The sequence below is a fragment of the Phacochoerus africanus genome, chromosome 14, assembly GCF_016906955.1.
Source record: "Phacochoerus africanus isolate WHEZ1 chromosome 14, ROS_Pafr_v1, whole genome shotgun sequence".
NCBI classification, from domain to species: Eukaryota; Metazoa; Chordata; class Mammalia; order Artiodactyla; family Suidae; genus Phacochoerus; species Phacochoerus africanus.
The window spans coordinates 17,638,679-17,665,061 of record NC_062557.1 but is presented as its reverse complement, the minus strand read 5'-3'; the positions used below and the strand labels follow the sequence as shown (position 1 = coordinate 17,665,061).

General features: G+C 39.2%; 1 protein-coding gene across 1 annotated transcript in view; it reads right to left on the bottom strand.

The window, feature by feature from the left end:
• Positions 1 to 26,383, bottom strand: part of NSF (N-ethylmaleimide sensitive factor, vesicle fusing ATPase) — a 164,566-nt gene that overhangs the window by 96,000 nt on the left and 42,183 nt on the right. The window contains 4 exon segments of the mRNA XM_047756839.1: positions 17,135 to 17,290; positions 20,361 to 20,436; positions 20,900 to 21,007; positions 24,824 to 24,990. Coding sequence (XP_047612795.1) covers positions 17,135 to 17,290; positions 20,361 to 20,436; positions 20,900 to 21,007; positions 24,824 to 24,990 — 507 coding nt within the window.

Below are 26,383 nucleotides of genomic sequence, written 5' to 3'. Positions count from 1 at the left end.
AATTTATTTAAAATGCTGAACCAATAAGCCTAAATGAGCACCAGACTGGGAGTAAGACAGCCTGGATCCTAGCCGCTGCTGGGATTCTAGTTTAAATCCTTTATCCTTCTGGGACCTCAACATCCTCAGCTATAAATTAAGAATGACAAACTTTTAAATAAGCTTTTCCTTAACTAGGCATATCTTTATGTAAATATGTTTGTTAAGTAAGTTTCCGTAAATTTGAAAAGTGTCAGACTAGATAATTCCTATGGTCTCCTCCTCTGACGCAGTCTAATTCTGATTCAAATACACAGCTACCTTAATGTAGTGGAATCTAATGTATCCACAAATATACCATCTACTTTTGATTATCTCAGAGAGAGGAGTATTAAATAACACAAAATGAGTGACAATCCTTTTGAGAAAATTTAATACCTTGACATCAGCAATTGAGAGAAGAAACCAAAGGGTCTAATAGCAAGATAAGCAAAAACCAGGAAAGGACTGAATAATTAAAGCAATAAATATAACTAGTATCTTTATCTCTGTCTATACTTCTAAATGATCTTTTCCTCCAATGCTCAGATGAGTTGCTAAAAATAGAATGAGGCCGCAAGTTCAACCCATTTGATTTTTTAAAAATTCATTTTTAGGCAAAATGATGAAAAGGAATCTTTTTTGGGGGGGGGGTTCTTTTTAGGGCCTCACCCGGCGCATGTAAGATCCCAGGCTAAGGGGCTGGGAGCTGCAGCCACCACCTATGCCTACACCATAGCCAACGCAGGATCTGAGCCACACCTGCAACCTAGACCACAGCTCACCGCAACACCCGATCCTTAACACACTGAACAAGGTCAGGGATCCGAACCCACATCCTCATGGATACTAGTCGGGTTCATTACTGCTGAGCCATGACGGGAACTCCCAGAATCAGTCTTCTGACTGTGGCAATAAACTATCATCTGCCTGTCTTTATGTTACACACAGTATCCCACGTGGAGCCATTACTACATGTAAGATGAACGTGAATTTGAACAGCTGAGTTCTATGTCATTTACTACGACGTATGGTCAGCCTTCCACAGCCAGATAAAGAAAGATCAGAGTACAGAGAATTGGTAACTCAGTAAAGTGGGCCTTCCTACCTCCCTTGTTCTAAGCTCATCACAGCTACAGTTGTTGCCCAAATGAAGAGTTACAGAGGAAGCCAAAGTGATCAGGGAGCAGAGAGAAAAGCAAGACGAACCAATAAGGAGACGTTCTGTAAAAGTCCAGCAACACAGGAAGAGTGTCAGGCAAAAAAATCGTAGTTGTGGGTCACCATGGAAGTGTCCCTGGAATGCACTAATAATCTGCAATTTGGATAATTCTCCTACTTATATGTGAGATTTGACTAAATATATCTAATGTGTGGATTAGCAGCATATTAATTATAGGTTTATCCTATAGTAACCACTCATTATCAAAAGTCTCTTAAGTCTTGCTAAGTTTTCTCCCTCATGACAGGATCCTAGGTAGATTTTAAAAAATCGAAGCACTTTAAAAAATTATATCATTGTGGATAAATTTGAGTAAATACATGTATAAATAATATAGGAATTCGAAGCTACAGATGTGTGTACCTTTATATATCAGTTTTCAGTCACTGTGGAATAAGAACAGGACTCAAATTATTACTTGCCCAGAAAAAAGATACTGTATTAAAGCTAGAGGTATTAGTAAGGAACTCAAAGTCACAAATAAATCTTTTTAGTGTTGGATCCATTATCTACAATAACTTTCAATGTCAAATTTTACATTATTAGTAAAATGGTACACAGAGGGATTTACGCTAATTCTTTGAAAAACTTGAAAGAACACCATGTTAATTATTTTAAAAGCAAAATTCAAATTTCTTGCAGGTTTTTTTTTTTTTAATTATGAACATATTATCAAAAGAAGATTGTTCCTGAAATTCCCACTGTGGCTCGACGGGTTGAGAAACGCAACTAGTATCCATGAGGATGTGGGTTCAATCCCTGGCCTTGTTCAGTGGGTTAAGGATCCGGCATTGCTGTGAGCTGCAGCATAAGTCACAGAAACAGCTTGGAACCCACGTTGCTGTGGCTGTGGTGTAGGCTGGCAGTTGCAGCTCCAATTCACTACCTAAACCAGGAACTTCCATATGCCATAGGTGTGGCCATAAAGAGAAAAAAGAAAAAAATAGTAGATTGCTCCAAGTAACAAATTACCTAAGAAAAGCCTTGTTTGAATCATGGCAGAAGTACTCTACTAAACAGCAATGTTTAACATTCTGGGCAGTTTTTTGCTAATTCTTCCACTTCCCATCCTACAAAATCCTATTTTCTACTGCGTCTATCAAGATGGTTGTTTTTCCTGGTTAGTATATCACATATATAAGAAACTGACAAGATTTGTAGAAGGAAGTGATAGAGCATTTATCAGCTCTTCTCTGATGGAATGCAATAAGTATAAATCAACCAAAGCATGAGTTCACAAACAATGAAAACATATTTCTAGGTGTCCCCTTGACTACCTTATCAACAAACACTGTTCAAAATGGGCGATTACAAAAGAGGATAATCTAAGGCGTAAACTATTTTCAATAGCAACAGAAGTTTAAGATAAGGAGATACATATCTAAACATTTGATTAAGAGTAATGGATTAAAGATTTCTGTCCTTTGTAAAAATAACGTTTGGCAATATATTCATACCGACTACCATCTACATAGTGCTTCACAGGGAGCAAGGTATTATGTTAGAAAATTTACACACATGAATGCCATACCGACAATAAACTTACAAAGTAAGTAATTTTGCAGATGAAGGTGCCACGCCTCAGAGAGTTTAGGACCCAGGGCCCTTAAGTATTAAGAGGCCCAGGGCCATGTGAGTGATACGTGATAATGGCAGACTCAAAGCCAGCCTTGTTTTGGTGTGCCTTTTACTGCCAAGGAAGAGATGCTAATGTACCAGTACAGGGCTTATCTGGATACATCTTCGCTAATACTATTTATCTAAGAAAGCAAAACAAAACAAAACAGTATCCATGCGTTCTGTCCTTGGGAGAAAAAAAAAAAAAAAAAGCCCACGATATACTATTGAGAAAAAAAAGTCACAGAACACAGACTAGGATGATTCTATTCACACAGAAAAATAAATCTATACAATGACTACACTCAGTCAAAAATATATGTGTGTATAGATGCTAAGGAAAAGATTCACACCAATCTCTTCTGCACAGTGACTAGCTCTAGGAAAGAAAGCAAAATTAGAGGGAGTAACATGAAAGGAGATTTCACTTTTACTCTTCCTGTGTTGTTTTATGAGGATCCATCACTCTTATAATTTGTAAAACAGAAAATGCACATATTTGTGTGTGTACACACAATTTGACCTGATGTCCTTAAATCTGAACACTTGTGACAGCACTTTCAATTCTACATAAGAACGGCATTTCTCAATGAAGTGGATGATAGGTGATAAGTGCCTAAGCAAAACCCTCCCTCCCTTCTTATTTCTATAGTCTAGTTCCGCTTGGGGCCAATACAAGAGGTCTTCCCTAGATTGAGAAGGAATCTAAGAGGATCAACACAGATTTAGTGATTTTTAAACGACAATGGCTGGGGTCCTTCCTCCTTCAATGCATCTGCTGCTTCCCCACATTGCCCACGTTGCTAATTTGGTTCCCAGTATACCTTACAATGTAACTTACTTGACACAATACCGCTCTCGGATGTGCAAATAATTCCCAAATACACTGTAAGCATGTTGAGGGAAGGATGTGGTGTTCTACAACTGAAAGTGATCAAATTCTTGACATTTATTTGTTTCCTGAAAACTTACACTCTGAGCCAGGCACCATCAGAGAAGCAGAACATACACTAGTAACCAAATAAATAAGGTCTCTTCCTTACTGAATTTATATTATGCTCATGGAGAGTAGGGATATGGGGTGGGAAGAGGGATGGAATATTTGTAATAAGCAATTTTGCTAAATGTAATTATGCATAAAAGAACATGGAATTACTGGAACACCTAGGAAGAGCACTGAAGTCAAAGTTTTTTTTCCTGAAAAAAAAAAAAAAATGAGATCAAAGCTGAGGCTTAAAGGATGAACAGGAGTTGGATAAAAAGATGGTGAAAAAGTACCCTGGGACATAGAGGTAAGAGACAGTAGCATGGCAAATTAGAGGAACTGAAAATAGCACAGGTTGGCTGGAACCCAGAGCATGAGGGAGGGGGCACAGGCTGAGAGAAGAGGCGGGAAAGTCTGGCAGGGGCCAGAGACCACATAGGGCTTGTAAGCTGTGGAAGGAGTTAAGGAGAGCTACTAAAGAGTTTTAACCAGTGGAGTGACAGGATCAGACTTGCCTTTTTATAAAAATCGCTCCAGTTACAGTGTGGAGAATGGATTAGAGAAGGGCAAGGCTAAAGGCTTAGGGAGCAATTCAGGCAAGAGATAATGGTGTCCTGAAGGAAAGCAGTGGCGGGGGAGATGGGAGAACTGGCCAGATTTGAGATACTGCGGAGACTGAAGCCCTGACGGGAAGGAAGAGGGGAGGGGAGGAGACGAGTTGAAGGTGCGCAGATTCTCAGCTACAGCAGCATCACCTGAGACGGGAAACAGAAGTAGGTTTAGGGAGGATGGAGGGGGCAGCTGAATGAGTTTATTCAGAATTTGCTGTATGATTATGAGATAGCCAAGAGGCTATGGTGCTAAAAATCCAGAGCTCTAATTTAAGACCATGATGGAATATGCATATTTGAGAGTTAATGGCATCAAGATACTAAGTGAACCTATGGAAACGAATGTGATCAATTTGAGGGAAAACAATCCCAGAATGAGGAGAGGAAAACAGTAGGTCTAAGACAGACTCCTGAGGAACCTCATGGTAAAGGACACAAAAGAGACTGAGAAGGGACAGCCAGAGAGCTAAAAGGAAGACCCAAAATCCTTGGATTTACAGAAAACAACTCAAGAGGTTATTCTGAGAGAGTGGTCCACAGTGTGCTTCGCAAATGCGTGTAGACTGACTGAAGCTCACCTTCAGGAAATAAAAACATCAGCAGTTCATTCTCTATCCTCACTTCAGCTTTCAGTTTCTTTTTGTGGCGATGAAAACAAATGCAATGCTTATTCTCCACTCCCTCCAAAAGAAGTCCTCTTGATTTACTTATTTCTAACATTTTCTCCCTGAGACCTGAGTCTCACCAATTCTGTCACCTCAATAACTAACCCCCAACCTCTGCCAGTTCCGTCTTCGTAACTGCCTTCACATCTTTTCATCCCTTTCCGTTTCCATTGCCACCTTCCTAATCCAGGGCCCAAGTACAACACAACTGGACAGTATGGTCTACTGGTCTCCCACTATCTCCTCTTTCACGTCTTCTCTAGGGCAATACTTTTCACACAGAATAACCATATTAATTATCTAAAATATTAACTTTGTTTTATTTCACTGCCCAAAAAAACACAACCCATTATATAATTGTTCAAAAATTTCATTCATTTAGCCAGTGTTAATGGAGAGCTGTGCTTCTCAAACTATCTATGCTATAGTCCAGGGTTTTTTTTTTTTTCCTCTTCTTCTTCTAAGTTTTCAATCAATTACAGGCCAACATTTTCGTAAAATACAATTTAAAAAGTCATGGTAATATTAAATTACTAAAAAAAAAGTTTCTAAATTCTCACTCTCAACTTTAATATTTAATCTTGTCATGGTTTGGTAACAACAGTTCATGGTCCAGCAATAATCTGTAGACCACAGTCTAAACAGCCCCAGTATTGACAATACATGGATGAAAAGACATTACAGTGGTGCGTTCAATGCAGGGCGATTTTGCTATTCAGGGGAGACATTTTTGATTATCACACAGTAGGAAGGAGGGAACTACTGGCATTGAGTGGACAGAGGCCAGAGATGCTACTAAACATCCTACAATGAACAGGAAAGGCCCCCTCACCCCCAAAAAGGAATTATCCAACCTAAAATGTCAAAAGCACCATAGCTGAGAAACCCTGCCTTACGAGTATACTGCAGATGAGTAACTGGATGACATCAAGAACAGAACTTTGAGGAGTTTCGGCTGCGGCACAACAGGATCGGGAGCATCTCTGCAGTGCCAGGACATGGGTCAACCCCTGGCCTGGTGCCACGGGTTAAAGGATCTGGCATTGCCACAGGTGCAAAGTAGGTTGGAACTGTGACTCAAATCTGATCCCTGACCCAGGAACTTCATATGTTGCAGGAGGCCAAAAAAGAAAACAAACAAACAAACCCAGAGTTTTGGATTAGAGGAGTTAATATTGTTAAGAAGGCCATACTACCCAAAGCAATCTACAGATTTAATGCGATCCCTGTCAAATTACCCATGCCATTTTTCACAGAACTAGATTAATTAATTCTAAAGTTTATACAGAACCATTTAAGCCCCAGAGTTGCCAAAGCAATCTTGAGGAAGAAGAACAAAGCGGGAAGCATAACCCTCCCCAATCTCAGACAGTGGTACTGGCACAAAACCAGACATAGAGATCAATGGAAGAGAATAGAAGGCTCCGAAATAAACCCATACACCTATGGGACAATTAATCTTTTTCTTTTGTTTCTTTTTATGGCCAAACCTGCAACATACGGAAATTCCCAGTCTATGGGCTGAAGCCTAGCTGCAGCTGCAGGCCTATCCTACAGCCACAGCAACACAGGATCTGAGCCACATCTGTAACCTATGCCACATTTGTGGCAAAGCTCGGTCCTTAACCAACTGGGTGAAGCCAGGGATCGAACTCACATCCTCACAAAGACTATGTCGGGTCCTTAACCCACTGAGCCACAATGGGAACTCTGGGACAATTAATCTTTGACAGAGGAGGCAAGAATATACAAAGTCTCTTGAGGAAGTGGTATTGGGAAAGCTGGACAGCCATATGTAAATCAATGAAGTTAGAACACTCCCTCATACCATACACAAACATAAACTCAAAATGGCTTCAAGACTTAAGTACAGGATATGCTACCCATAAAACTCCCAGAAGGGAACATAGGCGAAACATTCTCTGACATAAAATGCGCCGATGGTGTTCCTCAGGTCAGTCTCCCAAGGCAGTAGAAATAAAAGCAAAAATAAACAAATGGGACCTAATCAAACTTATAAGCTTTTGCACAGCAAAGGAAACCATAAACAAAACCAGAAGACAACCACAGAATGAAAGAAAATATTTGCAAATGATGTGACTGACAAGGGCTTAATTTCCAAAATATACAAACAGCTCATACAGTTCAACAAAAAAATAAACTACCCGATTGAAAACCTGGCAGATCTAACTAGACGGTTTTCCAAAGAAGACATATAGATGGCCAATACGCATTTGAAAAGATGCTCAACATGGCTAATTATCAGAGAAGTGCAAATCAAAACTACAATCTCACACCAGTCAGAATGACCATCATTAAAAAGTCTACAAATAATAAATGCTGGAGAGGGTGTGGAGAAAGGGGAACCCACTTACACTGTTGATGAGGATGTAAACTAGCATAGTCACTATGGAAAACAGTACAGAGGTGCCTTAAAAAACTGAAAATAGAGTCGCCATATGATTCAGCAATCCCACTCCTGTGCATACACCCGGACAAAACTGAAAAGATACGTGCACCCCTATGTTCACAGCAGCACTATTTACAATAGCCAAGAAGACATGGAAACAACCTAAATGTCCAATGACAGATAAATGGATAAAGAAGATATGGTATGTGTGTGTGTATGTATGTATGTATGTTTGTTTGTATGTATACACACACACAGTGGAATATTACTCAGCATTAAAAAGAATGAAATAATGCCATTTGCAGCAACATGGATGGACCTAGAGATTATCATACTAAGTGAAGTAAGTCAGAAAGACAAATACCATATGATATCACTTATATATGGAATCTAAAATATGACACAAATCAACATTATCTGTAAAACACACCGATATAGAGAACAGACCTGTGGTTGCCAAGGGGGAGGGAAGGATTGGGAGTTTGGGATTAGCAGAGGCAAACTACTATATATAGGATGGATATGGTCCTACTGTATAGCACAGGGAATTATATTTGATACCCTGTGATAAATCATAATGGAAATGACTATGAAAAAGAATATATGTATAAGTGAGTCACTTTGCTGTATGGCAAAAATTAACACAACATTGTAAACCAACTACATTTCAATAAAATTTTAAAAACAAACGAACAGAGCTATATTCTAAGTATATACAAGGTGCAGGGGAAACATAAGAGAAGCACCTGAGTCTGTCTGGAAAGTAAGGGACAGTACTTACCAAAGAAAGTCCTCATCTCCTGATTCATAGCTTTCCACAACCTAACTCCAACCGAACTTTTTTTTTGGCTGCCCCACAGCACATGGAGTTTCCAGGCCAGGGATCAGACCCGAGCCAGAGTCGAGACCGAAGCCACAGCTGTGGCAATGTTGGGTCCTTAACCAGCTGTGCTGGGCCAGGGATCGAATCTGAGTCCCAGTGCTCCCAAGACACTGCTGATCGATCCCACTGCGCCATAGCAGGAACTTCCCAACCTAACTTTTAAATCTAATTGCCTGCTCCTTCCCATTCTGCTAGACTGGTCAAAGCTGTGAATTCTACACCTTATTTAGTCTGTTGCTCTTCCCAGGATATGGACAACCATCCCCTCCTCGCCTCCTGTCCAAAATCACTCAGCATTTAAGTCCTCCCTCAAGCTCTGACTCCTCCAGCAAGTCTTCTGTGATCCTCTCTTAAAATTCCTGAAGGACTTACCATCTATACCGCTCATTTAGCACTTTATCACATAACAGCTTTTGATATTATTTGTTAGGTGATGTTGTTTAACTTCTAAAGGATTCTTTGAGTTTTAAATTTATGTGCCATCTCTAAGTTGACAGTTCACTTGAGACAATTTCGACGGGCGGTTCGGGGTTTTTGGAAGCAAATGTTATATTTGGAATGGATGAGCAATGGGGCCCCACCGTACAGCACAGGGAACTGTGTGTGACTGGGTCCCTCTGTTGTACAACAGAAACTGAAGAAACATTGTAAATCAACTACACTTTAATTAAAAAAAAATGCTATACGCATAGCAACTACTACCTCCCTGTATTATGCTACAAAAGGTGACAAAAAACACATGAAGAAAGCAGAGTAATTAGGTATTAGACATCATAGTCCTACCAGCTCTTCATGTCTTTTGAGCTCATGGCAATTTGAATCCATCAGGTTACTAGAAAAGTACTTTATTGATGAATCTTAAATGTCTTAGTTCATTCACTCTCACACACTCCACACTCACATTTCTTAATCGAGGCCAAGATAAGTCCACAGAACTCGGCCGCATTCGAGTTCCAAAAAAATTTACCACAAATGAGAAAATTAAGGAAACGCAATTGAGACAGTAAAAAGAAGGAAGGGAAGAAGAAGAAAGAGGGAAGGAGGAGGAGGAGGGGGAAGGAGCAGGAGGGAAGAAGAAAGATGAGAAAGACAGGAGAAGGAGATAAAGAGGAGGAGGATGAGGAGGAAGCAAGAGGAGGAGGTAGTTTAACTCTGTCTTATTTATTTATTATTATTATGTTTTTTTTTTTGCTTTTTAGGGCCTCACCTATCGCATATGGAGGTTCCCAGGCTAGGGATCTAATTGCAGCTGTAGCCACTGGCCTACGCCACAGTCACAGCAACACGGGATCCAAGACAAAATCCGAGACCTACACCACAGCTCACGGCAATGCCAGATCCTTAACCTACTGAGCGAGGCCAGGTTTTTTCACTAGTTAGGTTCGTTAACCACTAAGCCATGATGGGAACTCCTAGTTTAACTCTTTAACAGAGGAAGAGAGGCCAGAAAAGTTTAAATAGTTGTCTGGTATCTAAATGCAAGTCAGATTTCTGTACTATACTCAATATGTAGAATTCTACCAAATCACTAAAGTCCTGAGTAATTTCTGAATACCAAGGCTGTCACTTACAAGTGCATATAGGAAATGGTAGAAGGTAAGCCAGATCTGTAACTCTTCAGTGTTTTAATAATTCCTCTCTTAGTCTTCACCCCCCAAAACCTATTATATCTTTGTTATCACAACCTTTATATATGTGGAAAGCTTTGTAAATTTGAGAATTAATTCAGGAAGAAAGGCAAAAATGGAACCTATGTACGCATAAGATATTCTCTGACAAAATTCAAGGTTTATTGACTACTTGAGTCTCAGCTTCATCTCATCAATATTCAGAGAGGCAGTTCAGAATGCAGACTCTGCAACCAGATTTCCTGATTCTGAACCTCAGCTCTGCCACTTACTAGTTGTACAAACTTAGACGTTTCCTTCTCCTTTAAAGGCTCCTGAACCAAGTTCTAGTCCTAGTTCTTTATGTGACTTTCTTAGTGACCTTGGGCCATAGTTTCTACACCTGTCAAGAGAAAGAGCCAGGGAACTGTGCTAGATCAGTGGTTCCCAACCAAGGACGACTTTGCTCTCGGGGACATTTGACAGTGTCTGGAGGTATTTCTGGTTGTTACCACTAGGGGTGAAATGAGAAGTTCTACTTGGCATCTAGTGGGTAGAGGCCTGCGATGCTGCTGAACATCCTACAATGCAGCCAGTGCCCCACGCCCAATAATTATCCCAGTCCAAATGTCAATGGTGACAGAGTTGAAAAATCCTTGGCTCTAAGTCCCTCAAAGACCACCTCCGAGGTCCCCAAGAAGTGTGAGAAAGCCCACTTTAGTGGTTTTATATGATGGGCTTTCATGAAAGAAGAATAGAATAATATAAAAAGTTAATGCCACGGACTTTGAGGCCAGATTGCCTGGGTTCAAATCTGACTCCGCCACTTACTAGCTTGGACCAATTACTCAACCTTTCCAAGACTCCGTACAATGGGGACAATACAGTACCTCATAAGGCTGTTGTGGAGGATTAAATAATACGTGTAAAGCATTTAGAACAGTGCTTGGTTGGAGTTCTCTGGTGGCTCAGCAGTTTAAGGATCTGGCGTGTCACTGCTGTGGCTCTGGTTACAGCTGAGGCACAGGTTCAGTCCCTGGCCTGGGAATTTCCACATGCCACTAGAGTGGGAAAGAAAGAAAAGAAGAAAGGGAGGGAGTGAGGGAAGACGGAAGGACGGACAGACAGTGCCTGCCTGGCCCCATATAAGTATTAGCTAACGTCATCATCACCAACCTAAATATGGCAGTAAAATGAAAAACAAAAAAACAAAAACACCAACCATTTCCCTTTAGGAGTTGCATGAGTTAGATTCCTCAGTGAAAAGGTTCTGAAGACTGAACAAATTCAAGCGCAGTTACCCATGTGTCAGAAACTCTGTTCTCCCTCAAGTCCCCCTTCTCCCACTCTTCCCTCCAATGCTTCCACGGCTGCTTGAAGGCTGGGATGCAAATGCTCTTCTAAGGGTTTGGAGGGAATACAAACTACTTTTATCCATTGCTATAATGCAAAAGGTAATGGAAGGAAGTAGTTTGTATCATAATGGGGAAACTGTTTTTATCTTTCAGGAGAAAAGGACAGGCACATGTGCCTATGCTCTGTAAGGAGCTGCCACCAAAGCCCTCGGATTCAGGCCTTACCCCTGAGCTCTTTTCCACAGAAACTTCCCGAAGGGGGTGAGGCATACCTGTTCCCCTGCTCCCTGGCTATGCCGACAGGAGAGCCACCGCAGCCTGTGATAGTATCTTTTTGTTTGTTTTTTAATTACACGAGTAGAAATACAGTATCACAGTTAAACATGCAGAGACAGAGGTACACAGAGTAAAAGAAGAAAAATCTCCCTCTCTCTCTATTCCATTGTAGCTTCCCTTTCACAGAAGAAAACAATTTTTTTTTCCAATTTAATGCATGTCCATAGAGACTTTTGTAATGCATTTACTTTCGGGTTTTTTCAAAATTAAAACATATCTGTGCATTTAAAGATGTATCATTTTAAGATCTGCTTCACTGTATCCACAATGAGGATGGAAGGATGCAGCACTGTTTATTTAGTCATTTCCTTCCTGGTAAACGCTTAGGTTCAGACTTAGACTTCAACTTTAGAGCGACCCAACCATTGATTCATAAGTAACTCAATTGTAGTTGTCAGCAAATCTAATCCATTGGTGACTCTACAGTCAGCTCTGCCTCCCTGACATAAATAATTATAAAAAGTCTGTTTATAAATTAAAAATGCCAACTGAATTTACATATATTTGACTCTGAAATATAAGCATAATTACACTCTTTCTATTCAATGTAAGTAAGTTTAACTTGAAAAATTTAAATCAATGGAAAAATTAATTCAAGGTTAGATCTTGCAGTTTATAAAAAGGCACCTATAGTTTTTCTTGTAGGGTGTCTGCTCTATCTCTGAATTCTGCTCTAGAGATTTTAGAAATCATAGTCGGAAGACATTTTCTTCTTCTAATTTAAAAGAAAATTCTCCAAACTGAAGTTAGAATTAGTAAATTATTAAATTATTATTTCTTGATATTTGAGTACCATCTACAAGCACTTTGTGGAAAAGCAGAAGGGGGAAGTTTTGCATCTCTAACTAGTGAGCAATTGCTTTCTTTTCCTTTCGTAATAAATTACAGGCAGACTTGAACAGATGTCAGGTTGGCATTCAAAACCTAAAATATAGCTGAAAAGCAAGTTATGACTAATACAAGGAAAAAAGATGAATGTCAGAAAGCTTCTTTTTTTTTTTTTTTTTTTTTTCAAATTTCAGATAAGCTCTTTAGCCTTAGGGTTCCTTTTACAGAGCCCTGGAGTTTGGCGAGATGTCTTAACCCCCATTTAAATTGCAATCTCTCCTCATGAGTGGGGGTGTGAAAATGCATTTTAACAGTGTCAGTGTTTATGTTAATCTTAGCAAGAACTCCCTCTCTCCCAAATAGGGCATGTACAAAACCTTAGCGCCCTTTCTTCCACTGTGTTTTACTTGCACTGTTCCTAGCATGTGAAAGGTGTCTGCACGTGATCGAAAGGCTCCTTATCTTCTCTACCTCACAGAGTAACTGCAGTTTCACTTGTGATATTTCCTCTAGAATTCCAAAAGAAACCTTAAAAATACAGAATGAAAATGGGCTTAGAGAGGGAGGCACAGAAAAGGTGGCCAAAAAGAGCACAGCATCAGTTTCAAAGAAAGGGGGTGCAAGACCATAAACAGTGGCTTTGCTCCCCACGGGGTGCCCTGCCTGCCTACGAGGAATAGGTCCACCCAAAGACAGAATGAGGCTCAAGGCCCTAAGTCTCTACAGCTTCCCCTTCTAGTTCTAAAGCAGGCAGTTCCTGCCAGAGCCCCCTTTTCCTCAGGATACATGTGAACCTAGTCCTAATATTACATCAGGAGACGGTAATTCTTTAACAATTACTCCACTGTTCTTGGAAAAGGATTTATTGTTGCTTTTGAGCTGATATTTACAGTTTAGAGAGAATTGCCAAGGATGCAGAAAAATGAAGTTTCTTTGTAGAAACTATCTTTTCCAACAAAAGAGCTATAGTGAGAATTGAGGAAATCAATTCATTATTTATCCAGAGCACTCTCCACAAAACGGCACGCAAGGGAGTGAGCGCGGTAAATGTCTGAACAGAAGTATATGTGTTTCGGTTGACACCTGAACGCCCTCAAAGACCGCCGAGTTTATTCACTGATACCTACAAATGCTGCTTTTGGATGCCCACATTTCCATCCTGGGACACAAAAGTGCTTCTATTGTCTCGCAAGGCAAAAACTTCAGGTCTCTCCTAACTAAACGGCTGTCATTGTGGGTGTTTAGAGGGCTTCTAACTAAAGAGCTGTCGGGTATCCACGAGGCATGGGTTTCCTTGCTAATGCTTTCAAGGAAGAGCTGCCTGCTGTGGGTGTGGGTAAGTCCAACCGTTAGAGATGAGGACAAAGTGAAGAGTTACTTCATAACGTGTTCAGAAGAACAAGAACAACAAAAATCGAAACCGATTTTCCCCAAAGTAATCTCTTTGCCTCCTTCCACATATGATCTTTCTTCCACTGCTATATGTAACTTTTTCCCCCCTTCAAGGCCTTCCTTGACTTTAATTCTGTAAAAATATTATGACAAAAACAGGATGGTGTATCTACTATGTACTTGAAAGTGTTTCAAGAGAGAAATTAACAAATTGAAAACTCTAGACACTTATGTCACATATATTACCTCATCTGATCCCTATTTTTTCTGCATACTTGTGCCCCTCTGGTTAGTCCTCTAGTCTCTCTATCTCATTGGTAACATTCTGTATGCATCTCAGCTATATTTCCAATTCTGAAAAGTAACATGAAATTTTACAAGCAAAAGGAAAGAACTATATTCCCTAGAAGCATAATTATCAGTCTCATAAACACAATGACAGAAGAGAATTCTAAATTTATCACTTTGTGAACTTGAAACTTTGATATATAGGCAAAAAGATCCATTTAGTTAAGATTCCTGTTTACAAAGTAGACATAACTCTAGACTCCATGGTAAAAGACAATGATTTGGTCTCAAGCCAAAAGTAAAAATGTTCTCTGCTTAAAACAAAATAGTCCCATAACCTACATCAATTATTCTTTTCTAATCACTATTTTTTTCCATTTCGTGTGATTTAACCAATCATATTCAAGCATTCAATAAGATTCCACAACCATTCAGTTTAACTATTTAGTTAACAAAGAGCAAGGGAAGAAAAAAAAAAAATCAGCCAATTTCGTTCCCACATGGCAGGGTAAAACACAGGGTATCTATAAAAAGGATCTATCTGGAGTTCCCAGGTGACCTAGTGGGTTGAAGATCCTGCATTGTTACTGCTGTGGCTCAGGTTTGATCCCTGGCTTGGGAACTTTTATATGCTGTGGGTGCAGCCAAAAATATTTTTTTTAAAAAAGGACCCATGTAAGGTTATTTTATATTCTACTCAATGCAGCAGTTTGTACTTTAAATACCTTTATCAAAGCCTAATAAGAATTTTATAACCATACTATAGAGGGCAATGAAGTATTCTACTCTGTACTTCCCCCAATATTCAAAGTAAAAAAGAAGCCTCTATTGGAAAATAAGGAAAGACACATGCATATAGGAGAATTATTTCTCTGCCATTTTACCATAAAAAAGTAGCATAAGGACACTGAGAGTCTTCGTCCAAAATAAAGAAAAAAATGTCTTTCAATTCAACCCTAATTGAAGCCAAAATACCTTGAGACTCGTTGTCTTTTAAATCAAACTGGTAACACATGCTTCTTGATGGCAAAAAGCCACAAAGAAAAAGAAAACACTACTTTTTAAAAAGTAAATAACTCATTTATGCCTAACTAAATTAGTGTAAAAATATTAGAAAAATAAATCCATAGAAAAGGTTCTGGATAGTAGTACTCACAAAATTGAAATTCAAAGTCCCTAGTTAAAAAACACACACACACACACACACTAACAACAACAGAAAGCACACTACATATAATTCAACTAATTTCAACATGGACTGCAGAGACAGATTAAATTCACTCAACAATTCCAAATCTGTTTTAATTTTAAACTCTTCAACAGCTGGCAAAGTCACAAATCGACCCACACGAGTTTGCTCCTTTATGCATTATCTTTTCAACCTCAGACAGAGGCCCTAATGAGTAGGGTTTGATAATGCACAACCAGGAAACTATTTCCTGAATAACCGAATCCTCAGAAAGTCCCAAACCATGAGAAAATATTTATAATATAATTAAAAGATAAAACTTACAGAAGCAGTTATTTTTCCATTTGTTGGCTAAGTATGTACGTTTAAAGAAACAAAATCATTAGATTTCTGTTTGGGGCCAGGCTTTAAAACCAGCAAAAATATTCCACAAGAATAACTGAGAACATTCGGATCACCCTTCAATCGCTGCTTAAACCAAAATACACTTAAACGATATTTCCATGTCTTGATTAAAATCTTTATGGATTTATTGTGCCTCAAAATACACAGTACCAAGATCGTGAATTACATTTTTTTTTTTACGATTTTCCAAATTAAAATTCTGTTTTTTATGGACTTGGCCTTTGTAGCTCTCAGATAAAAAAGTAGGTTACTGCCTTACTGCCGTTTCAAGGTGTCTAAAACTCAGGTGATGAGGGTCTCTGTCATTTTCTCTTAATCCAATTCCAAACTCGACCTTTAGCCAGTGAACAGGTGTGTGCTGTGCCTGTAATTTTTCAGGGTGAACGACCAGGCTGAAAAACGACCAACAATAGGAGGCTGATAGAACCTAGCACTTAGTGCCTAGAAAGTAGTTCTTATCCCCACCATGATGAATATACTTTTATCTCCCAGTAGCAATTTAAAGATAAAGAATGATGGAGGTGAGGGGAGTATTGTATTCCTTTAGGTTTTTTTTTTTCTTTTTGGATACTGTTTTTAATACCAATAGCCTGCCAGAAGCTGTTATGTTATAAATTCCTTTCTCAGATATTCTGCGGCTCACATTCCAATCCAACCTATGATATGGATATGAGAACAGTCATGGCAGCACTGCCACTAGCGCAAGTAAAACCATTTCACACACAGATAAATTAAATAAACCTTCAAGAAAAAAAGTGATAAGTGACTAGTGCATTTCTTTGTATGCAATAGGGAAATTGCTATGTATATCCTACATTTGTCCTTCTGGACAAATTTAAAACATGCCAAGTATCCATTTACTAGAAGATGTACTAACTGGGTTATATAACAGTGCAATAAAAAGAAGCAACAGCTAATATTAGAACAATGCCCACAGTCTACCAGATAATGACTACTCAGCAGGGTAAATTTGATCCACAGTGAATCTTTAGAGTCAGGTGAAATTTCTAAATATGTCCTACCAAAAAACTCATAAATGTACAAGTAAAATGAAATATCTAAGTATGTCCTTTAAAAAAAACATACTTGAATGAATAAATGGAGCAACCACAAATATTTCTATGACTTCCCCATAAAATTAAAATGTAATTCAAGAATTCTAATATTTCAAAGACTTTTTAAAAAAACTTTTTTTGAAGAAGTCAAAAATAAAATACTTGTTAGGACTGAAAAATAATTTCAAAACATTACTGAAAAGAGACTTCGTCATATTCATTAAAAAAAAATACAAGATTTTTATCAAATTTTCCTTTTTAAACTCACCCATCTGCTCCACAATCTCGGGGGGAAATACTCGGGAAGCAAATGCTCGTCGAAAAATATCTGAAAATTCCTTGTCCAGACCTCCTATTCCCATTTTTTCAAAGTTCCAGTCAGGATTGATGATAGACTGGCGATTTTCCTTGGTTTTAGCTTTGCCTATGTCAAACAAAGATAATCAAATGTGAGACAAGAACTTCATCACTAAGTATAAAAAGACAGAGCTCCCTGGGCAGCCTCGGTGAATAAAGAGAAGCTACCCTTATACAAAGATGAACAACATGCTCTTAGCTGATTTTCTAATAAGGACGAGTTTTGCTATATTCACTACTTCATCTGGTCCCCATTTAGGGTAAAACACTAATAAAATGATTAGTGAGGTTCATGCTGTAATCAGTTCATGGAGTTTGGCCTTATTAACTGCTAATCCTAACTAAGTTAACTAACTGGGTCAATTGGAAGAAACATCATATGCATATCTGATGAAGAAAACACCAGGTGCCAGAAATATGACTAAAATCGAGGAGTCCCTCGAGGCTCCTAAAGCAAAATTTAAAAATATATGTATTTATCTAGATTAAGTTTATAACTAGAAATACCACTCCTCAACCTGAAAAGATGCACTAAGTTTGAGGTCTTATTTGCTTCTTTGTCATTTGCACACAAAAGGCTAAAATCATCCTAAAGATTTTAATGATTTCAAAATTCATGTGTTTAAATTCTTTTGCAGATACAAATTATCTACCTTAAATGTCATAGTGCCCCCTAAAGTAACTCAAGAGAACCATGTTAACCATCTCAAACACAAAAGAATAAAAGTGCCTTAGTACATTCTACTATAAACAAAACAAGAAAGTAATACTATAGTTTTTTTAATTAGAGAAGAAAAGGTCACATAGAAAAAGTTTATCCTAGATGGTAATTTTGTCAGAGTTTTGTAGACATAACATTTCCTCTGTGAAGCTCTCAAATATTTTTTCTTACACTCTACTGCCCTCTTGTGGCTAAACATACTGCATGATAAATCAATATACAATTTGATTTTCCAAAGAGGGGGAAAACTTATCAATCACAACTCTGCATGAATGACTTAGAAACACCTATATTGTATGAAAGTCATGCAGTTCTCTTGGATAATATACTTCAACAAAATGTGTACAAAACATAATATACAGGAGTTCCCGTTGTGGCTCAGCGGAAATGAATCTCACTAGAATCCTAGAGGATGCGGGTTCAATCCCTGGCCTCATTCAGTGGGTTGGTGATCTGGTGTTGCCATAAGCTGTGGTGTAGGTCACAGACATGGCTTGGATCTGGTGTTGCTGTGGCTGTGGTATAGGTGGGCATCTGTAGCTCCTATTCCACCCCTAGCCTGAGGACTTCCATATGCTGCAGGTGAGGCCCTTAAAAAAAAAATACACAAAGAAATCACTTCAGAAATGTGTTGAATCAATAATGGGAGATTATGAGATATCCTACATCCATAAAACATATATAGTCATTAAAAATTATACTGCAGAAGTGTATTTATTAAGATGATTGAAATATGTAAAGCAAAAAAATTATAAAACAGTATGAAAATATCAAATTTAAAAATTTTAAGGTGAGTTGTTTTTGAATGAGTGCCTATCCATATTTTATGAAATATTTTTAGAATTAAGAAAAAATGATGAGGAGGAATGATAATTTATGGGTCAAGAAAAAAAGCCACGCATTTGAAGTTAAATAATTTTGGATATGATAGTATGTAAACCAATGAAAATCCTCTACTTTGTACTGGAGTAGACATAAACATAGTTAAGTCAACCAAAAATAAGAATTACTAAAGTTTCCACTGTGGGACAGTGGGTTAAGAATCTAACTGCAGTGTCTCAGGTCACTGCAGAGGCATGGGTTTGATCCCCAGACCAGCGCATTGGGTTAAAGGATCCAGCATAGATCACAGCTGCAGCTCGGATTCAGTCCTTGGTCTGGGAACTGCCATATGCTGCATGTGTGGCCACGAAAAAGAATAATAATAATAATTTTAAAAAGAATTACTATATAGTTATTTTGGCATCATTATTCTGGTGATTTACTGATTTTAAAGACCAATCTGCGTTACTTTAATATAATTAAAGTAGGGCTAACATGTAAGAGTCAGACCGAACTATAAAGTTATTGGAAAGACTCTTTACCTGCACATTCATCATTTAACTCATCACTAATACAAGTGATGCTAGTACCACATTTAACACACAACCAGCTGAGGGACATGCTACAAAATAACTGACCAGCTCTCATGGTTGTGAAAGACAATGAAAGTCTAAGTATTGTTTCCACGTCTTGGCTATCGTGACTAGTGCTAAGGAAATGTCAGACATGGGAGAAGGCTACAGAGACTAAACCACTAAAGGCAATGGGGGGTCCTGAATTAGATCCTGGAACAGAAAAAGGACATATGAAAAGACTGGTGAAATCAAAATAAAGTATGTAGTTTAGATAACAGCAATGGAACCATGTTAGTTTAGTTTTGGTAACTGTACTACGGTTATTTAAGATGCAACATCAGAGGAAGCTGGTCCAGGGTATACAGAAACTTTCTGAACAATTTTTTTTTTATAAACCTTCTGTAAGCCCGAATTTATTTCAATATTAAATATTTAAAAATTAACTTTATCTGTGTCTTCCCCCTTATTTTTAGTGGTGTTACTAGGAAATTAAAAATGACATGTGGTTCACATCATATTTCTATTGGATAATGCTGATCTAGTGAAGGTTTTAAATTTCTTTCTACATCAGCGCATCTGACAATATGAAATGCTCTGTGATTTTGTGATAAGCTTTCTTTTTCTTTCTTTCTTTTCTTTTTTTTTTTTTTAACCATTTCTTGGGCCGCTCCCGTGGCATATGGAGGTTCCCAGGCTAGGGGTCTAATCGGAGCTATTGCTGCCAGCCCACGCCAGAGCCACAGCAACACGGGATCCCGGCCACGCATCTGCGACCTACACCACAGCTCACGGCAATGCCAGATCCTTAACCCAATGAGCAAGGCCAGGGATCGAACCCGCAACTTCATGGTTCCTAGTCGGAGTCGTTAACCACTGCGCCACGACGGGAACTCCCCTGTGATAAGCTTTCTAAAGAGAATGTCCCCATTCCCCCTCCCCACTTAAAAATCACGACAGTCCAGTCGCATATTATAACAGAGACAGTCCCACTTTATTCAGAATCTTCTAAAAACGCTTACCAATAAGATTGAGTGATGAATTTTCTGCTTTTTCAAATGCAACTTGACTATTTCCAACAACCAATCCTACTTCAATCTGTATAGAAAGACAATAATTAGTAATCAAGAGCAGATTTCTGCACTTCTCAAAGCAAAGCAAAAAACAAAGAGGAAAGAGGTCTCTCTGAGCAAAGAAAATCGTCCAAATTATCATCTAAGTTACATTTACTTTTGTCAATTGCCTTCTACTATTCCTATTTTATTTCAATGCATATTTCTTTTGATACCACCTGTCATCATTTATTTACAATAAATATCACGTTCATTCAACCAGGATTACAAGTACATATACAAATTTCAAGTTACTATTAGATCTGCAAATAAGTATATTTTACACTATATTTCAATAACAATGCTGGCTTTCAAAGCCATTTTTCTCCCTACTATCTGAAAAGAAAAAATATATAATATGAAAGAAATCCCCAAGGAAGAGAATCACCAGGAAATTTATATTAATTTGCACAATGCACATCATAAAGATTACTAGAACCAAGGCATACCTTCTGCCTTTTACCCGTCCCAGGCTCTCCCTTCAGAATGCTTGGATCCATGGCTTCAATGTCCTTTACCAGTAAGCCAAAAAGCTTTTCATTGAAGCTGAACACGAGCTATATAGAAAACAAGTATGGGGAGAAGAATCACTTCATGACATAATGGCTTGATTCTCACATCATCGCCAGTGTTTACCGAATGCAGGCAAGCAGCTTTCCCTGGTATATTCCCTCCTAAATCCTCCCCACAGGCAAACTACCCAGACAGTCAAAGAGAGGAAAAGGAATGAACATTTACTGAGTATTCGCTATGAACCAAACAAACACTACAGGAGGTTCTGTGTTTAATACTCACAAACGCTCTTGGAAACAAATTATTCCTGTTTTACTAGTAGGGAAACTAAGATCCTATAGTCACAGTCAATAGCAGAGCCAGGATACATGCCTGGGTGTGTGACTCGAAAGTCGTGCTTTTCCACAACCAATACAAAACGCCTGCCATACAAGTGCAGAGAGAGCTTCTGAGGGCCCAACACTCCCCCAAATGCTGAGTACCTTCTACAAGCCAGGTCTTCTTCTAGCAACTGGGGTATAACAGTAAACAGAATAGGCGAAGCTGACTGTCAACCCTGCCACTACCAATTACTGCAAATGAGAATAAATTCTAAGAAAAGTGACTTGGAGTAAGATATGTATTTCTTCTCTGTATGACAGAGGATTTTCTTTCATAGGTTTGGAGCCATCTGCATGCCACTGGGCTTAAAATTAGTACAAATTCCCAAGCATTTTCTATTAAACTGCAAGGCCAAAAGTATAAACAATGAAGTTTAGCCAGGCAATTAGAGCACAACTATCGTCAAAAAGTGCCAGAATCCAGAATGACTACAGTAAAGCCCAACAGGTCAACAAATCATCAGCTGACTGTCTTCCTGGGGAGCCTCCTCAAAGTGTCTAATCCAAAGCAGCAGCGCACTTTACTGACCTCAAAGTACGGAACACACATGGCATTTCTTTCTCTTCAACTAGAAAGTAAGCTCTACGAGGGTAGGAATTGTGTCTGTTTTGTGAACTGCAGATCCCCAGGGCCTAAAATAGTATTTACTGAACATGTGCTAGGTGTTCAATAAATATTTAATTCATCAACTGACTAATGGGTTCTTGTCTCAGCTACACCCCTGGCTGTGAAGCCTGGGCATGTGATGGACCTTCTCTGGACCTAAAATCCTTCGTTCGCAAAATGAGGAGGTTAGAAAAGATAATCTCTGAGGTTCATTCCAATTCTAGTACTCTTGAAAACATTAACCAATACACAGCATCTTTTTCTGTCCTGTGTATCAGTAATTCACGCAGCTTCCACTTGGGAAAGTTTGATATTATGATGCATGGGTTATCCAGATCCTTCGAGTCTTCTTCTTCCGGACAGTGACGCTCCATGCACTCCCACAGGTCTTTCACCACTTCTCTCATTCCCCATCTTACAGACCTTCCCACATGAGAGACACATGAACAGTCTATGGAACTCATTAGAAATCAGAAGGCTATGAGCTGGGACTCTCAAACTCTTTGGTCTTAGGGTCCCTTGACTATGTCTAAACATTTTTGAGGACGCCCAAAATTTTGTGTATACAGATTGTATCTGGTTTTTTTTTTTTGTCTTTTGTCTTTTTTGTTGTTGTTGTTGCTATTTCTTGGGCCGCTCCCGCGGCATATGGAGGTTCCCAGGCTAGGGGTCGAATCGGAGCTGTAGCCACCGGCCTACGCCAGAGCCACAGCAACGCGGGATCCGACCCGCGTCTGCAACCTACACCACAGCTCACAGCAACGCCGGATTGTTAACCCACTGAGCAAGGGCAGGGACCGAACCCACAACCTCATGGTTCCTAGTCAGATTCGTTAACCACTGCGCCACGACGGGAACTCCAGATTGTATCTGTTGATATTCACCGTAGTAGAAATTAGAACAAGAAATTTAATTAATTAAAAAAGTAATAAATACATTATTGTTAACACAAATAACATACCTTTATTTTTTTTATTTTCTATGTCTTTTTTTTTTGTCTTTTCTAGGGCCGCTCCCTCGGCACATGGACGTTCCCAGGCTAAGGGTCTCACTGGAGCTGTAGCTGCTGGCCTACGCCACAGCCACAGCAACGTGGGATCCGAGCCGAGTCTGCAACCTATACCACAGCTCACGGCAATGCCGGATCCTTAACCCACTGAGCAAGGCCGGGAATCGAACCCAAAATCTCATGGTTCCTAGTCGGATTCATTAACCACTGAGCCACAATGGGAACTCCCCATACCTTTATTTTATTTAAAAAATTCTCAAGGAGTTCCATCAGGACCACCATTTGAGAACAGCTGCTATAGAGCTATGGTAGGAGGAAGGAGTTAGGAATGATTAAGAAAATCACAGGAAAAGAGACCAAATGTAATGAGAAAAATGATTTATGTGTACAATGAGCAATTTATCAACTTATACATTAAGTAAAATTTTTACTTTATTTTCATTTTAGATTTTTTTTTTTTTCCTGCACCCATGGCATGTGCAAGTTTCCAAGCCAGGAAATGAACCCAAGCCACAGTAGGACAACACTGCTAGGCTATCAGAGAACTCCTAAGTAAAATTTTAAAAGAACAGAATTTCTTCCTAGGGGGTTAAACAATACGTTATTAACTAAAGTCCAAAAAAAGGAGTGATGTAAACAAGGTCATTTTCAAGAAGAGAAAATTTGAGCATCAAAAATTCCATGATAGGAGTTCCCGTCATGTCTCAGTGGTTAATGAATCCGACTAGGAACCATGAGGTTGCAGGTTCGATCCCCGGCCTTGCTCAGTGGGTTAAGGATTCGGCATTGCCGTGAGCTGTGGTGTAGGTTGCAGATGCAGCTCAGATCCCGCATTGCTGTGGCTCTGGTATAGGCTGGTAGCTACAGCTCCAATTCAACCCCTAGCCTGAGAACCTCCATATGTTGAGGAAGCGGCCCAAGAAATGGCAAAAAGACAAAAAACAAACAAACAAAAAAAAACCTCCATGATAAAAGCTGAACATGCACGTGTATACCCATACACATACCCACACACAAAACTTCCTTAAGAGTTTCTCATAGAAATCCATAACCAAAAGTTAAGAATTATCTTCCTGGAGTTCTCTAGTGGCCTAGCAAGTTAAAGATCTGGCATTGTCACGACTATGGCTCTGGTCACTGGTGTGGCAGGTACAATCTATGGCCTAGGAACTTCTGCATGCCATGGATGCAAGCCATAAAAAAGAGGGAAAAGAGAATTACTTTTCTACAGAAATGTATCAGTAAAAGAGAAAGACATTCAGAGACAAAACAAATGTCCCACTAGAAGAAAACAAGTAAGAAATTAGGGACATACATGTCTACAGTGTTTTCAAATTTACAGAGGGAAAAGCTGCTGTAATTATATGTGACACTGTAACCTAAAGCTACCTTAGAGGAGTTCCTGTCGTGGTGCAGCGGAAACAAATCCGACTAGGAACCAAATGGTTTCAGGTTCGATCCCAGGCCTCGCTCAGTGGGTTAAAGATCCAGTGTTGCCGTGAGCTGTGGTGTAGACTGCAGACTCGGCTCGGATCTGGCATTGCTGTGGCTCTGGCGTAGGCTGGCAGCAACAGCTCCAATGAGACCCCTAGCCTGGGAACCTCTATATGATGCAGGTGCAGCCCTATAAAGACAAAAGACAAAAAAAAAAATTTTAAAATAAAGAAATAAAAGCTACTGTAGAATTTTTCTGAGCAGACTGCTGGAGGTTCTGCATATATGTTTCCCTCACTTTTTAATCATTCATCTTAGAAATAGCTGTTTATATGCAAAGCTTGTTTCAGAATTTTAAATGTAGAACTGATTTTGGACAACTGCAGAGATTAGAATGCCTGTAAATGAAGGAAATGAAAGAAAAAACTACCTGTTGTGCCACTGAGAACGCCTGGTTGTTGAACTGCTGAATAAATTCTGCAGCCATCTTGTCAGTATCATAAGGGTTGGAGTCAATACTCTTTTTCTGCAGGAAATCAATCTCCATGGTCATTGTGCCAATACATTGTTTGGCTTTGTCAAATGTATAAGAGGACACTGGGGGGAAAAGAAGCATTTCTTAAAGCAGAGAAACACCAAATAAAGTTAACTAAAACTTTCGCATAAATGAATTATTACAGAACTTGATCATGGCCTTCGGTGGAAGGACACATAGGAACAAATTTTTTAAAATAATAACAAAGAAATAGCAAAAAGACAATAATAATAACAACCACTGGAGATTTCTTTTCCCTGAATTAATTAGAACACTATTGAACAGCACTCTCCTGTACTTTTACCCCTCACCTAACTTTTCTGGGAAAGTTACAGCCCTCCTCACACAGCCTCTACATCTTCTCCCCTTTTATTAAACAGAAGACAAATGACAGTAGGGGGAAGGAAGTCCCAGTGGAGTTAGCATAACATGCTGCTTCCAAACAAGATTTTCGCTTGACACAAGAAAGAGCTAAGATGAGAGATGTGTGGACTCTTTTGTCCTAACAAACTAGAACGCAGGCAGGACCAACCAACCAACAAACAAAGAAAAAACACTTGAGAAAAAAAGTGTTTACTAGGAGGGGATTTCCCCCAGGGGAACTCAGAGTTTGACATTTCTTTTTTAATACTACCAGAATATTTACTGAGGATCTATGATGTCCAGGGAACTATAGTAAGCTCTACATGCATAATAGGACAAAGACCAGGTTTTTAGCTCATCCTGGTATTAACAGTGTCTGTAGGATGCCTTATATATTCATGAACTGTTTAAATGAAACAACAGCAGCCAAACACCTACAGTCTTCAGGCTAATAACAAAGTGAGCAAGACATAGGGACTCTGGAGTCTGTGTTTCAAGAGATTCTGTTAGTAACTAGAAGAATCTAAGTAAATCAGCTAGCTCTCTGTACCTGGATTTGTCACATCTGTAAAATAAGACTCGGAGCTAGATAAATCTTCATGGTCTTTGCATACTCAATTTCTGTTCTAAACTTACTTCTTACAGTCTAACCACTTGAGTTATATACAAGGATTTTCTAAAAATCCTTTGAATGAAATTGCTTGAGTAATCATATTTTTATATTTTGGTTTGCCATTATAAAGGGGACACACATATTTTAAAGATAAACACTATCAAAAGCAAAATAACAAAGAAAGGGAGTTCCTGTCGTGGCGCAGTGGTTAACGAATCCGACTAGGAACCATGAGGTTGCGGGTTCGGTCCCTGCATTTGCTCAGTGGGTTAACGATCCAGCGTTGCCGTGAGCTGTGGTGGAGGTTGCAGACGCGGCTCAGATCCCGTGTTGCTGTGGCTCTGGCGTAGGCCAGCGGCTACAGCTCCGATTCGACCCCTAGCCTGGGAACCACCATATGCCGCTGGAGCGGCCCAAGAAATGGCAAAAAAAAGACAAAAAGAAAAAAGAAAAAAAGAAAGCAGGGTGAGGGCTGGAAA